The following is a 15,664-nucleotide window of genomic DNA, read 5'->3' as shown; positions in this document are numbered from 1 at the left end:
TGTGGAGGCTGGTAGAGAAACAGTCAGAAAGGTTTGAGTTTCAGAGAACACGGATTCCAAAATATATTAAAATAAATTAATTCAGGGGGTTAAAGAGAAATGCCCACCACACTTCTCAATGTTTTCTTTTGTAAAAATATTATCAATGCCATGTGTCTGTTTCCGTCCACTTCATAATCATGTACAGACGCTTAAGGGTATGAATACTTTTCATACTTGGTCATATTTCTCTTGACTTATTGCTTAAATTCCTAGTAACTGTGAGGTTAAGTGTTCCCGTCATGGTAATAATCAAAACCTGCCTGTGTTTATAAGACAAAGAAACACTTTGATGTATATTTGTGTTTCTTTCATCCTCAGTGTCCGTTGGTGTGTGAGCCTGCGGACCAGCCCTGCATCGACAGAGAAGATTACGCTCTAACTGGGCCAGGTACGTTTCCTACCATCATCACCTGTAACCCAACTATTCCTTTCTGTTTTACAGGGATATAATGTCTTTTTTCCTCCTACTTCCATAAAATTTCACAAAGTCTTCTCCGTAATTATGGATCTCAACTCAAAGCCGTTTAATCTTACCTGGAAGAAAAGGTTAAACTGCTGTAATTCGTCTCTACTTTATTCTGATCTATTTAATCTTTACAGGAGTTAAAATCCCAAAACATCTTTGGTAAAATTCCCTTGATGTTCTCCATCTAATAACCACAAAATTGATCCTTTGAACACACTTTGAATGAAGACAATTTGAAGCGTCTTCAGTTTGAACAGAAACTTTAGATTTCCCTGTTTTGATCTAATAAATCTTGGCTCCTGCATGCAGTCAGCAAATGAGCCCCTCGGCTCCCCCTGAAGGATGAAACGACAGGAATCCAGCTGCATGAGAATAATTCTCCAGCTGCACAGAAAGTTGGATCCGATTCTGATGAAAACAAGAAGGGTGGAGAGAAAATTAAAGACAATGTCACAAGAAAAGGAGAGAACCTGAAAAGGATCCTGCTGTGCTAAAACGTCACAGTTGTTGTTTAAAGAAGACTTCACGGAAAATGTTTTCCTTCCAGCACCCATTCTCTCTCTTTTATGCAGATTTGTATCACTTCTCTGTGCTCCCCAGCAGCCCGGCTCCTGTTGTAATGGTGTCGTTGTCACTTATATTTTCTGCTGTGAATAACTAGTGAATGGCAGCAATTTTTGCAGGTGCACATCTGCAGCCTGTCAGAAACAATGCCTTCCCTGCAGATGCCACCAGACTGCGTAATGCAATTTTCTCTTCCACTTTTATTAGCTTTTGAAATGAGCATGCAGAGAGCAGTGAGGAAACAGGCCTCTGTGCGGCGCAGCGCAGGGACTCATTTTCTTAAGAGGTGTCTGGAAGGAAAACGGAGGCGTCTGATTGGTGCTCAGATTAGTGGGACGGGGCAAGGGGCAGCCGGGGGGTTCAGAGGTTAATCCGCTTCTCTGAAGATAGTGGAAGTCAGCAGCTATCACTCCTCTGGTTTAAAGTTTTCTTTGCTTTCTCTCCATTCCCCTTCCTCACCCTGAGCTTTTTGTCATCCTATTCACTTTCCATAATCCTCATGCCCACAATAAATCTCATTTAAATACAATTATGAGCTTTTTCAGGGGTCAATTCGGGGCTAGACTTAACTATAATCCTCATTAATTTCATCTTCTGCAGCACAGGAAAAATAATAAGCCTTTCTATGGTCGATTTACCCTGCAATTATTGTTTTGTGGAGCATTTTTATGCCTTTTTATTTCACACATATTAAGATATTTTCTGGTACTCATAAGTGAAAATCAAAACAGTCTTTTTGATTAGAAATCTATCATTGCATTCAGACAGAGCCTTAAAAATACAAATAATAAAACTGCTTGAGTTTATTAGTAGTTATATAAAAATCAGTTGTGTTTTTGGTGTTCAGCAGGTGTTAAGTTATGTAAAGAGTGCTAACTCTAATTCACACATAAATATACATTCAGATCTTTTGTCAGGTTTTTGGGTTGTTTTCGGTTTTCTTCCAGATTTTTTTTTTTATCAACTGTTTATAGTTTTTTCTCATTCTTAGTTTTTTTGCTTATATTTTGATCAGTCTTTCCTTAGCTCTTTATTTATGTCTCGGTTTTTACTGCTTTAGCTCATTCTTTGTTAAATTATTCTTTATTTCTGTTAGATTTGTGTTTTTCCAACTCCTCAGTTTTTTGTTTTCTCCTCCTCTGCTCCTCCCTGCATCATGGTTCACTTTATGAGGAAGTACATTTAAATACATGAGCGTATTCTCCATTAAATACAAACCGGGCCAGTCCAAAAAAACTAATATTATATTTAGTTAGTGAAATTAAAAGAGCATTTCAAGCCTAAATCTGCTGTAAATAGTTAGTGAAAAAAAGCGACATTATGAATAACATGAAACCAGCAGATCAGCGTGAAAATTAAAAAAAAAAAAATCTTAAGCTTTGAACATCTCAGGGAGGAGAAACTGTTCATCAACCACAAACAAAATGAATCAGGAACTTCTACAGTCCTGCTAAAACACCTAAACAGGCACACAAGAGAGGAACAGATGGCCATGATAACTCTTCAAAAGGTGCAGAGGTCAACAATAATTAGTCAAATTCTCCACAAATCTGAATTTTATAGAAGACCTTTAAAGTTGATTCTCTCCATGCAATGCGACTGATGAATTTGTGAAATGGCAATGAAAAGGTCAAACAGTTGAATACGTCTATACTGTTATGCCTGGATATCTAAAAATATATACATTTCACTGAAGTTATCTGCCAGCCAACATCTGAAAAGATCAAGGCCTGTTAACACTTCAGCAAAGCAGTGAACATAATCATCTAACATAAAAGAGACTGATGTAAAGATGACAGAAATCCATCTTTGGAAGTGGACCAGCTCTTAAGAACTTTATTCTTGACTTTCTTTGGAGAATTTCTTTAATTTGAGGATCTTCTTAAAGATGTGTTCTCCACGTTGAAAATTTATCTGAGTTTCACAGAACTTTATAAAAACCCTTTGTTGTCCTTTCATGCCTGAATCAACAATAGCAGTCAGTGATTTATAACACTGCAGTAGGGAATAAAACCCTTTGTTTCTTTGTTTATGCTTTACGTTTTCCATAAAATACACTACATTATATCCCTGTCTGTATCAGAAACCATAGTCACACACACATACACGCATTCTGTCTGAATAGGTTTCTGTGTCACTGGCAAAGTTTCACTTCTCACCTACATCTTCCCAGTTCTGCTGCACTTTGTAAACTTTAGAGCAGGTCTTCCCTGATTATGAGAGAGAAACAAGCTTCTCCATCTTCAGAAACACTCCCAGAACGAGCTGCTGGCTTCCTAAAAACAGGATCAAAGTTGCTTATAATTGGTTGACCTGACATAAGATTATTTGTATTTTAAAGCAACAGTTTGTGTCACCAGCTGCTGCGAAATCTGCCAAGTCTAATTAAAGTGTGAGCAGGTTTTCATAACACCAACATTCTCCAGACTTTAACTGGATTCATGTGTTTGGCTCATGCAGCGGCTAAAATATTCACACCCCCTGAACTTTTTCACCTTCTGTCTGTCTGTATTGGGATTTCATGCGACAGACCAGCACAAAGTAGTGCATAATTGTGATGTGAAATGAAAAGTTATACACATTTGAACATAAAGTGCATATTAGAACGCTAAAAAGGAAAATTCTTGGCAGGTAAACAACTAAGCTCAGAGAAAATCTGATAGAGGAAAAAAACATTACAAACCAGTAATCCTTAACACCCAGTCGGTTTTTGGCAATAAGTTAATGGTCTGTGGTGTCTCAAAAATGAGCCGTTTCAAAAACCTCTGAAATGCAATGTCAGCAAGCGCTGCCCGTCACCTAGCAACCTCAGCAAGGCCCAGCCCGTCACCTAGCAACCTCAGCAAAGCCCAGCCCATTACCTAGCAACCCAAGATAAGTTCCAGCACATTGTCTTGCTGCATGCGCTGTACAATGGCTGCTGAAAAAGACAAGTGTTTTGATGTCGACTTACCATCCAGAAACCACTTGCTGAGTTCTTGCTGGTTGTGCAGGAGGCTCCACTTCTGCTTTTAAAAGATGTATGGTCGTATAATTGTGCATCTGTTTGCAGCCATTTTCATGTGCGTGTGTAAATGGTGTGTGTAAATGGTGAGTTGGGGGGCGTGGCTCCCAGCAACTTAGACAGAACTAAACAGACTGAGATCTCATTATCAAAGAATGATGTTGTGTAAAAATGTCATGAACATATTTGTGTTGCCCACAGATCTATCCTAACCCGTACAAGAATACATAATGGGTCACCTTTAAATACACTGAGGAACAGAAAAGAGTGACATAAAAACCAGAGGGACTAATCACGTAGAGGGATCTGGAGAAGAAAGCAAGCAAAGTGAAATTAGGAGATGTGAAAAAGATGGGAAGAGAGGCAAACTGGCAGGCTGAGGAAGAGAGAAAGATGAACAAACTGAGACACTGGGAAACCAGGGAAGAAAGGAAAAAAAACATGAAACTAACAGGAAACAGAAAGGAACGCTAATCTAAGAAACTTAGATCTACTTAGATCAAATTCTCAAATAATGATAAACTGAGAAGTAAAACACAGAAGACCACATCTAAGTTAATAAACAGGAAGAGATCAAAACAGGAAACAAAGATAAGACTAAAGTCCAACCACCAACGGATCATAACACTTCCTTTATGTCATGACCGAGTCTCAATGAGCGGATAATTTTATAGTTTGGATAGATTTACAGTTGTTATCCTCCCCTGAGTTGGCAACGGTCTGATCCTGGCCATCCCCGTGAAAATTTCAATGAACTCACACCGTGATGCACCTTCTTGGATCTATTGGCACCAAGAGCGTGAATAAAGTTAACCCATTTAGCTGACAACAGTTTAGAAGGCGCGCAGTAAAAGTTGAGCACCTTTAGAAATGTTTTTGCAGTCATTCTTAGAAACAACTATACAGCAGGAGCGAGAGCCACTTTAACACTCAACAGCACATCACGCAGAGGTAGCAGGATTAATGGGACAGGCGCTGCATGACACAGCTGTGGAAATAAATTACAGTTTTGAGTTGAACTTTGTCAATTTTTTGAATGAGGAGTTTGTTGTGTACGGCACCATTTTCTGTGTTGTCAGTTTCTCCAGAAGTATGGATCCCAGTTTTAAATGAAAGCAAAAACATCTTCCTGCCACGCATGTTTGACCATCGTGACACGAAGTTGTCAACGTTTCACCTCGGGTGCTCCGGCTCCGTCTTATTGAGTGACTTTTTTTTCCAGCTAAAGGAAGAAGGAGCAGTAAACACTGTTTAAGGCTGACAGCTTTTTCGCCTTCTGCTGCAAGCATGCAGATAAGAGCATTAGGGCTGTTTTTCGTTTTCAGCCCCTCGATTGCTGCTATTAGAAACTCTCTGCAGAAAGGAGGAAGATGGTGCAGAATGTGAATCAGGTGGCGGGGTTAGCATCCAAAACTTCAAAATGATTGTACAGCCTGTGCCTTGGTGTCATACAATAAATAAGCAATTAAAATGGAAACAGAGGAGATTTGGGGGCAAAGATTAACAACACGAGGGTTGTGTATTTTCTGTGCTGACATTGAACAAGAGAGCGAGGAAGTGGAGCTCGGAAGATGAGAAATGTCTTATCTTTGGCAGACACAGCTATTGATTATAGAATTTAATTTGTGCTTCATACCTCCTGTGACTTTTAAAGACTTCTGATGTCTTCCTGCTCTGCTGTGTCCTTGAGGATGGCAGCTGCCATTGTTGGTTTAGATTTCCTATTCAACTTTGCTAAATTTTCGAAGGATTATCCCAAGGATTTCCACTGGCAAGAATATGTTTTATTTTGTGCTGTGTCAGATGCATCCCTATTCATTTGCTCTCTGCTCCTTCACAGTGTTCAGGAACCCGGTATGCAAGGTGTACAGATTTCAGACAGTGGACAGCAAGTGGATGCTGGTGCGGGAACAAATGGAGGAGTGCACTCTGTCGTTCACCATCCCCAAACAGCTGCTGTCGCTCTACATCCAGGAGGACAGGAGCAGGTATGCCGACCGATTGTTGAGCTTTTAAATGCCACGGCAAAATCTCTTGTTAAATCTGTTTGTTCGTCTGAGGAATCTTCTTCTACTGCTTTTATTCTGAACAATATTTAAAGCTATTTTTATAACTTGCAGCCTATAATTTTACTGGACATATAAGTGGAATTGAGCCAAAGCTGTACAGTTTGCCTCAAGTGCGCAACAAAGAGACAGCCAGATGGAGTCAATAAAAGATGTTCAGCAGAGTCCACTGCAAGGCAGGGAATCATAGAAGTCATGGGGAGTGATCCAGTTCAGGAACCGGAGCAACCAATGAAGCACAATAGCCACTTTTACAAAACAGTCACAGTTGAAAATTGGAAACGTTTTGGCCTTTTTATGTGGTTTCTGTAAAGATTGAGCCGCAAAAGTGAAGTCAAAGTCAGCCTTGCTGCCCGTTTGGGTTACAACAAACACCTGAATGGGTGAGGCACCTTAACAAGGTGTAGCAATGACAGGTGATCAATGAGGCCAGCAGGCTGCTGGACCAAAGGCAAAAATGCATGGTGTGGTGTGTCATTTGATTAACAATCAGCTCACAAGTCTTCCCCCATGGGTGCAACTATGGGTGCATTCACACCAGTCCTGTTTAGTTTGCTTTAGTTAAACTGTAGTTTAACTGCAATCTGGTTTGTTTGGAGAGGTGTGAATGCAAAATCAAACTCTGACAACCAAAAAAGAAAACTCTGATCTGCCTATAAACCTAGGTTTCAAAGAGAACTCTGGTGCAGTTCAGATGCATATATGAATGCTGAGTGCTCCAAAAGCAGGAAGGTGACTATACTGGAGGGCTTTCTGGGTAAATGCAACCTAAACAAACACGAGAGTCTAGCGCTAGCGGGAGAAATTGCTTGTGGTCTTTTGCCAAAGACAAAAGAGAAAACCTACAACTGATATCTACTCCATTTTTGTGAACATTTTGCAAAGTCATAAGTTGCACTCAGTGTCGTCTGCTGAGGTTTTTGTCATTTCTTTCGGTGGTTCTTGGTCCACCACATGTGAGGAGGTGGACAGGTTGCTCAAAGAGTTTGGATTGTTTGACACAGTGCAGTGTGAAAGTGAGCTGAAAATTCAACAAATGTTGCCATTTTGGTCCCTAATCATACTGAGCCTACTGGATGAAAACAAAACAGCATATAAAAAACGTTATATCAATATTTTTATGTTACTAACTAAAACTAGAAATAAAATACCGGCCCTTTAAAAATGACAACATATTTTCTATTTTGGATGCTTATTAAAAATGGTCTGGTGACACTGGCAGCTCTAAATGAGGTTTATCGAGTTGGACTGAGGGGGAAAAAAGGCGTTTTGGATTGTAAAGGTTGCAGACCCTGGTCAGCACATAAAATGATCTCTGAAAGTGACCAAATGGGAAGTTAAAGAGGTTAAATATTCATGTTTTGATCATGGCTAACCTTCTTGTTCCTATAATGCAGGAAGCCGTTCTTTTTTAGGCACTTCCCAGTAAATGTTGGATTTATGTTGTTGTTGTTGTAGGAGCTGCTCTTTACCTTCTCTGAATAATTGTCTTATTCAGATTTTAAAGCACAAGCTAAGATTATCTGTTGCTCTCGACTTGTTTCATTTATGTGACTCGTAAAATTGCAATTTTTTCTGCGCCAGGAGTCTGTATAAAAACCTGCGAAACATTAAGTGTATGTCTAAACCTGTGCTCAGAACTTATTAGAATTCATCGGTTTAAACATAAAGAGAGAAGATTAGTGCAAAAGGGACAAATGTAGGTCAGAATGGAGAATGACAGCGCCGTGCCGCTGTTATCTTCATAGCTTGGTTCCTCTTTGACTGCAGCATCTGATCACCAAACTAATTCCCAGGCACGGCACCTGCAGCCTCCTGATGGGGAAACGTCTTCCCTGCCTGTAGGTTGTGGGTTTTAACGTTCAACCAGCAGCCGGGCTGAATGCACAGGTCAAATTCATGCATGTTTAACGCATTTTCAGTCCAGCTAAACTGAGTCAGAATTATGTTTGAATGACAAACGGATCACTCTTCGCAAGCCTCCAAGTGTGCATTACTGAGCACATCAAAGATCCACTTCCCCGAGGCTTCAGCGGTGTTTGTCGAGACGGATCGTTGTGCAACCGGGGTCTGTTGTCCCTGGCAACCCCTTCCCCCACATAGCGCAGCGGAGAACTTATACACACAGACACATCTTTTACATGAATTCTTTATGCTCTAATGCAAGCAGTCGGTACAGGAGACGCAGGGATCCAGGAGGTTTTGAGCTGTAATCATTGTGAAAGGTTTACTCACATGCTCAAGGACACATTTGCAGGAAAAGTCACTCCCTCCAACACAAACAAACAGCCTCCCAGCCATGACCACATTGATCTGCTATGAAAGTGCATCACTTAAGGCATATAGCTGACAATTATGAAACCTGCGTGTAGTATCTGTGTGAAGCAAGTGGAAGCACGTTGGAATCTTTCCTTTAAGATCTTTGCTTATTTATAAGCGTGTTTGCTTCATCCCCAGCTCGGTTGTTTAGGCACGGCTCCTGTAATCCTCTTTTAACGTCGTATTTTTTATTTTTTTTCTCCTCTGTGCCTCTCCATTTAGCCTCCATTCTGTCAGAGTTCACAGCAGTGCCAGTGCAGGGTTTTTAATCATTCAGTTTGTGCTTCAGATGGTGGGTGGCATCGTCACTTTCCCAGATAATCTCGATTTTCCTTCTTCTGTTTGTTGGCTTTGATGTCTTAAACTTGTGTTCCAATCTGAGGGTGTGAACTAAGACGTTTTCTTTATCCTGCTGCTTTGACTCTCTGTGCGCATGTTTTTGTCTCTGCGAGTGAAGATAATGGATGCGTGCTGCGTTGAAGTGTGTGGGTGTACAGTAGATTAACCCTCATCTATTAACAGCTGCCTGTTTTGTCATTAACAGGGGAAGAGATCATCCCTCTCCATCTGATGTCAATTAGCATGTTCAGGGTTGAAGTGAGGGATCTTTACGTTTGTTTCCTCTCGGCCTCTGTGTGTGTGAGGTTCTGACTGTTTGATGGTAAATCCAGAAGAGGCTGAAGAGAAACGTTTAGTTTTGAAGATATTTCATGTTAATCAGGAGGAACATGAAAATATTTGACTCCAGTGATTTTTGAAAAAACAAAGAAATTTAATTCATTTTAACAGCATGTTGACAGTGTCTTTGAAGATAATGTTTAGTCTTAGTGATGGGATTCGCATTTTAATCAAAAACCATATAAAAGCAAAATAAGCAACTCAGAAACCCTTTTTGCAGCTAAATTCTTGAATAAATGAACATGACTGAGCCAAGAGGAGCAGCTTTGTTTTTGCTGTTTGTTGCTAGTGTGTCAGATTTACCAGAAACACACAAACACAAATGTTCTGACCTGGGACTGTATGTAAGCAAAAAAAAAAAAAAGATTTATAGCATTAAAATTTGTAATACATTAAATTTTTGGTAAATATTGATTTATACTCAAACCATTCCTAAACCATTTTGGTTACTAACAGGTTCATTATCCAGCTGACAAAAGATCAAAGCCTTTAGTCAGTGCCATTGCACTGTGGTCTGGTTCTGATGCTCTGTGGTCTGGTTCTGATGCACTGTGGTCCGGTTCTGATGCTCTGTGGTCTGGTTCTGATTCTCTGATGCTCTGTGGTCCGGTTCTGATGCTCTGTGGTCTGGTTCTGATGCTCTGATGCTCTGTGGTCCGGTTCTGATGCTCTGTGGTCCGGTTCTGATGCTCTGATGCTCTGTGGTCCGGTTCTGCTGGTCCATGGTCTGGTTCTGATGCTCTGTGGTCCCGTTCTGATGCTCTGTGGTCCGGTTCTGATCCTCAGTCCTTTTGTTGACAGTGAACAGGACGGGCTCCTGCTGTGTATCCAGAGATCTTTTAATCAGAACCAGAACCAACATCATCAGCAGGGACCTTGGTCCCCGTGATCCGTCCTTGGTTCATTACTTTTCCTTTCTCTGGATAGTTTATTCTTCTTTGTGATGCTTGTGGCCTTTATTCACAGTGTTGAGCTGGAATATCCATCATCATCCTTCAGCTGACCATCTCTGCTGCCAGGTCTGCAGCCAACGGCTCCTCTTGAGCTAAAATCCCACTTCCAGCCGTCGGGGGAAGCAGAGGAAGTAAATCCTCTGGTAAAGTATTGTTTTAGGGCTTATTTGTTAGAATGGTTTACAGCTTTCATCTTCCGAGGGGAAAACACAAAAACCACAACCCAGAGGAATTTAGATCAATAGGGTTAGGGTTATTTTAAGTGTGGAAGAAATTAGTCAATATTCAATTACATTTATTTTTGTTTCAGAGTGTAACAACTCACAATGTTTCTGATGTTTATGCTGGTTTATTGCCAGTTTGATCTGCAACTCATGCATTCATGGATTACATTTAAACTTTTTCCATTTACACAGAGTTTGGAGTGACTTTAGCTTTGGCATAGAGCAAAGACGCTGCAGCAAAGTCAGTTCTAAAAATCTGACTTTTTTCCTTCCTTTGTTACAAACTCTCAGCAGCACATCTACAGGAAGTACAGAGGAGGAACAACTTTTTCTGCATCAGTGGATTTGATTTATACGAGCAGCGCCGCATTCAAGACGCGCACAACAAATATCTCCATTGAAGTTTCAGGATAAACAAACTCAAACAGGCTACAGATCCAGTTCAAGACTGATTTGTTGCTAAGTTGCTTTTTTTTTCTGTTCTTGGACTGATTTGAGCGTTTTCCTCAAACTGCCGATGTCTTCAGATAAGCCAGAATGTTTGTGTTGCTTGTCCTTCTCTTCCGTCCTTGAGAGGACCTGCAGTTTTCTGATGACAGAAACTTTATTCTGGGTGAAATTTGACAGTGGGTCCTGGTCCGTGTAGGCGGGTTTTCTACAGACTTCAGTGGTGAGGCTTCTGCCTCTCTCTTTGTGCACCAAGCAGTCCAAAGAAGGCGTCTTTTAGCCTTTGATTTTCCTCCCTTGTGAAATTTGTATTGTTATCCACTTTTGTTTCTACTTCTTTGGCTTGGATTTTGACCCAGTGTCATCCTGTGCAAAGAAGTTCTGTTTCCTACTTCCTCCATGTAGAAATTATTTATTATTCATCTGTTTAAGAATTAGGATTTTCATGTATAAACTTGCTTGACTTTGTAAGCATGTGGGGCCTTTTATGCCTTGCTTCTGAAAACGGGCAGGAACTGGATTGAAATGCAACATAAAGCAGCCAAAGTGCAAATAAAACTTTTAAAAAGTTCTTCAAAAAAAGCTTGAAGAGTTGATTAATCAAGACTGCTTTGAAAGATTAGAAGAAAATCATCTCACTCTAAAGCAGCATACACTTTATTACTCTATCATACTCTTTTCAGATAGCGGTACCCTGATTAGGAAAATGACAATACACCTTTATTCACTATCCCATTGCTTTATATAATTATTTTGTTTTAAAAAAATGATATGTACTTGTATAATCCTTCAAATTAAAAAAAAAAAAACATTGTCAGTTGACAATGGAGGATCAGTGTTCAGGACGTATAGTCTGAATGGTCTAACTATTGTAATTCTCTAGTGCCCTGAAACTTGTTATTCAAATCACAGAACATGATCACATTGTCCCTGTGATTGTTTAAAGTGGTCCTCTGGTATTTAGGGCTACTTCAAGCTGTAATTGGATACACTGGAAACAATATGTTTGATTGAAACCACTGGGAATCGTAGCATAGCTGAGCTGCAACTTCACTTGCGGAGAAAAACAGACGTGCTGGATTGAAATCGTGATACCAAGACTTCTTGAGCTGCAGTCGGCTGAGAAAAAGAGAGAGATTTAATGTTTAAAGTGTAGTGAGATCATTTCACATTCTTATAAATTTCATTTCAAATTAGTTTCACTAAGTCGCTGTTTGGATATTATACAGTGATTTAATTTGACTTTAATATTTCTCTCACTGGTCTCTTCGTAAAAGCTTAAGAGGTGCCATTTACTGCATAGTGAAACTGAGTCATGTACATTTTATACAAATGTCTTACAAATGACTCATAATCACATGCATGTCCTGCTGGCGTTTACTCTCCTTTCTTTCTTGTAATCTTGAATATTCTTACTTTGCTAAAAAGCTCTATGTCTCCCAATGTAATGAGCACAACGCGCTCATTGCCACCTGCAGAGAACGTTGGCACAGTCGCGCAGCATGTGGCTCTCTCTTGCTTACAGCTTGTTTCAAGCTCAATGCCTGTTTTTATGCCATTTTCTTCTGCTCCGATTTTGTAATCTGTCATAGAAAAAAATTACATCTTTGTTGATGTACTTCTAGTATTTACCAATTTGCAACAATTTAATTTTGTGTTTTTAATAAAATGACAAGCGAATTAATGGATTATCTCACATCTGTTTGGTGTTTTTGATCAGACTCTATAATAGTTTTGTATGTATTCATTGTTGACATTAATGTTGACTAATTTTGTGTTTTGAACATTTGTTTTTCCAGTAGAAAGTACAGTATACATACATGTGCAGCCAGGCTCATGTTCTTACATCCATCCCCTCTAATATCTGTCCAAACCTCTTTTTGAAGTTGAAAATTTTTCTAACCATCAACAAACTTCTGCCATAATTCTGGTTGGTTATTTGCTCACTCTTGATGGCAGAAACAGTAAATATCATATAAACTGGCTGAGTTCCCGGTGCAGATCATTGATTTGCACTTGAGGATTTTTAAAGAATATTCCAGAAACGTAACGATAATCAGTTTTTTTTTTCAGTTTTTTTTGATTTTGTCAGCAATTTTTGGTGAAAGCTTGACCCAGTTTGAGCAACACACCAGTACTTGGCAACAAAACATCTTTCCTTACTTCACTCTGCATGGAAAGCATATTTAAAAAGTATTTTTTGCCCAGTTATAAAGTCCAGATTACAGCAACATCTAACACTCCGTGTTTCCCAGTGGATCAGTTTAACTGAGATGCTGCAATCAAACTTTGAGATTTTAATGTTGAATGTATTTGGAGAGTAACTAGATTGAGAATCGGTGTGAAATTCTGCAGCGTTTGGTGTAAAAACAGCTAAAAATAAGCAATGAGTTTTTGAGTTTTGGATGTTCAAATATCATAAAACACACCAAATCATTTTATAATTTTGCTACTGGTCACTCATTACAATTGTTATATTGGAAAAATTTTGAGTTTATTAGACTAAATATGTATTTTATCCTGCCACACAGCTGGACAACATGCTTCATATCTGAACTTCTATAATAACCAGAGCTGCATTCAAATAACTGTTACTTACATGCAGCTGCTGGAAATTATTATCTTGAGATACTTTCTCAGTTTGTGTAAATCGATAACTCTTCTCAGATCTTCACCGAGTTCCTTGGACTTTTCCATTGAGCTGAATATTAGTCAATTTTATGATAGCTGTGAGACAGAAGCTTTTTTTATAATAATCACCAACCAGAAATAAATAAGCTCTCGTCACGTTTAGCAACTTTATATGAATATATGTAAATGTTTCATCCTGTCTGCATAATTTTGAACCTATACATTAAAAAATTGCCTCAATAAAATCTAACTTTTGCATCCGATACTTTGATCATTTTAACTCATTCTTGTTGCCTGCTGTATGATCCCTAAATCGTAGAAATGTGACAGTTCAAATAAAACATCAAAAGCTCAGCATTTTTGTTATTTATGCCTCTGATTAATATAAACTTTTGACCGGAACTGAGGCCGGATTGTGTTGTTTTAGACAATTTTTCAATTTTTGCTTCAGGCGTCGTCGTTATCACACCTTAACTCGTACAGAGATTCTTCAAAGTAATCTCAAACGTATTCATCGGGATAAAAGAAAAGTGGAGATAATCTACAAAGGCAATCTGAATTGCTGCAGGGGTTGAGTCACAACAACAAGGGTTGATCCACTGCATTATGCATTTAAGCAGAGATACCTGATCTTAACAGCAAAATGCATGAACAAGCAATTACACATGTGGGCATTTAAGCTAAAGAAAAAGCAATATGTAAACACTGGTCTTGTTATCTTCTAATCGCGGCAGGTGATGGTGTAATTGCTGTCCTGAATAGTATGTAACACCTTTTTAAGCCTCTATTTTCCCATTGTAATTTACTGCAGGAGGACTGAATGATATCTGTCCATCTCATTCCCTTTTCATATGCAAATGAGGAAACAATGAAAGTGGCTGCGCTTTGTGTTGGAAATCAGCCCCTGCACCCACAGAAATGCACTCGACTCGCGCACAGCTGCAATTATTCTCTGCAGCAGGAGCAGAGGTGATTTTGGCACAACTCTGATGAAAGGCAAACAAGATCCAGCAAATAGTTGACTCGTTTGTTTAATACAGTATGGAAAGGGATGAGAGTTAAACAGGATGAAAGCCGCTTTGAAATGGGTGGAGTGGGTGAGTGGGCACCACAAGTCCAGTTTTAGGAATGTATGTCTGCAGAGATGGCTCTGAACTACGACGTGTTCATGAGTGTCGGATTCCTCAAAGAGCAGCTTGGATTGTTGTTCCTGGATTCTGAATCCCTTCATGAGCCCTGACTGGAAAGTTTAAAACATTATTGTAATGCATGTTGTTTCCTCTCATAAACTGGGTCATATTGTATCAGTATGCCAGCTGCTGAATTTATTAGTGATTTTACATTTATATGTAGTAAAACCCTAATGTGTGCTGTGGTTATTTATAGGGTGCAGGATCTGGAGGAACTGGGGGAACTCTCTCCTCACTGGGACAACCTGAGGAAGGAGGTTGTGACGCGATACGGAGGAATCATCGGCTCTTACCAGGAGACTTTGGCTGAACTGGAGAAGATAAGCGGTATGAAAATATAACCTTTTTTAATCTTACACCCAGTCCTGTTTTCACACATGCACACTGCAGTTTATCAAGTCACAAATAAATGAGGTTTTTTTGTTTGTTTGTTTTGCAAACTGCAGACCTTTTCAATCAGCATAGAATGCATTGCAAAAATATTCATATCATGTGAACTTTTCTACTTGTTGTCACATTTCACCCACAATTTTCAGTGAATTTACGTGACAGACCAACACAAAGTAGTGCATAATAACAAACATACATGCTATTGAAAAATCTAAAGTCTGTCATGCATTTATATCCAGCTCTGTGATTCAATACAGTGTAAAAAAAGCATTTTTGCTCCACTTTCAATTCAATTAAATATTTTTTTTTTTCATTTTGTGCCAATTCACAGCAAATATTGTCTCGAGGCAGAAAGAAATAATTTCAAATCATTTTGCATTCCACTTGATCTTAGTTGTCAAACAGTACAGGAAGCTCAGTGAATTATTCAAAGTGGGTTAAAAAGCAGATTGCATCGAGTCAGTAGCAGCATTTCTATTTCAGATATGCATAAAACTTTAACATTCCACAAAAAAACAGTTTCACAATTGCAGTATTTCCATTACACACAGTTTGCTCACGTTTTAAGTCATTAAACAACATGCCGCCTCATCATCCTCCTACCACTTCTCGTCGTCTTTTTCGCCAGTGGTAACATTCGGTTGTTGGTCACATGACTCGTGTGTTTCAAAAGAAGTCTTTCCAATGCAG

At 39.3% G+C, this 15,664-nt stretch overlaps 1 protein-coding gene across 1 annotated transcript in view; it reads left to right on the top strand.

Moving 5' to 3' along the window:
• The window catches only part of inpp4b (inositol polyphosphate-4-phosphatase type II B), a 179,077-nt gene that overhangs the window by 114,442 nt on the left and 48,971 nt on the right, over positions 1-15,664 (top strand). Inside the window, exons 6-8 of the mRNA XM_015035564.1 lie at positions 361-430; positions 5,917-6,064; positions 14,781-14,911. Coding sequence (XP_014891050.1) covers positions 361-430; positions 5,917-6,064; positions 14,781-14,911 — 349 coding nt within the window. The remainder of the gene's footprint in view (positions 1-360; positions 431-5,916; positions 6,065-14,780; positions 14,912-15,664) is intronic.

Source organism: Poecilia latipinna, unplaced genomic scaffold, assembly GCF_001443285.1.
Source record: "Poecilia latipinna isolate Pla-1442-1.1 unplaced genomic scaffold, P_latipinna-1.0 Scaffold21, whole genome shotgun sequence".
NCBI classification, from domain to species: domain Eukaryota; kingdom Metazoa; phylum Chordata; class Actinopteri; order Cyprinodontiformes; family Poeciliidae; genus Poecilia; species Poecilia latipinna.
The sequence above is the reverse complement of the archived record's forward strand: the minus strand, read 5'-3'. Positions and strand labels throughout refer to the sequence as shown.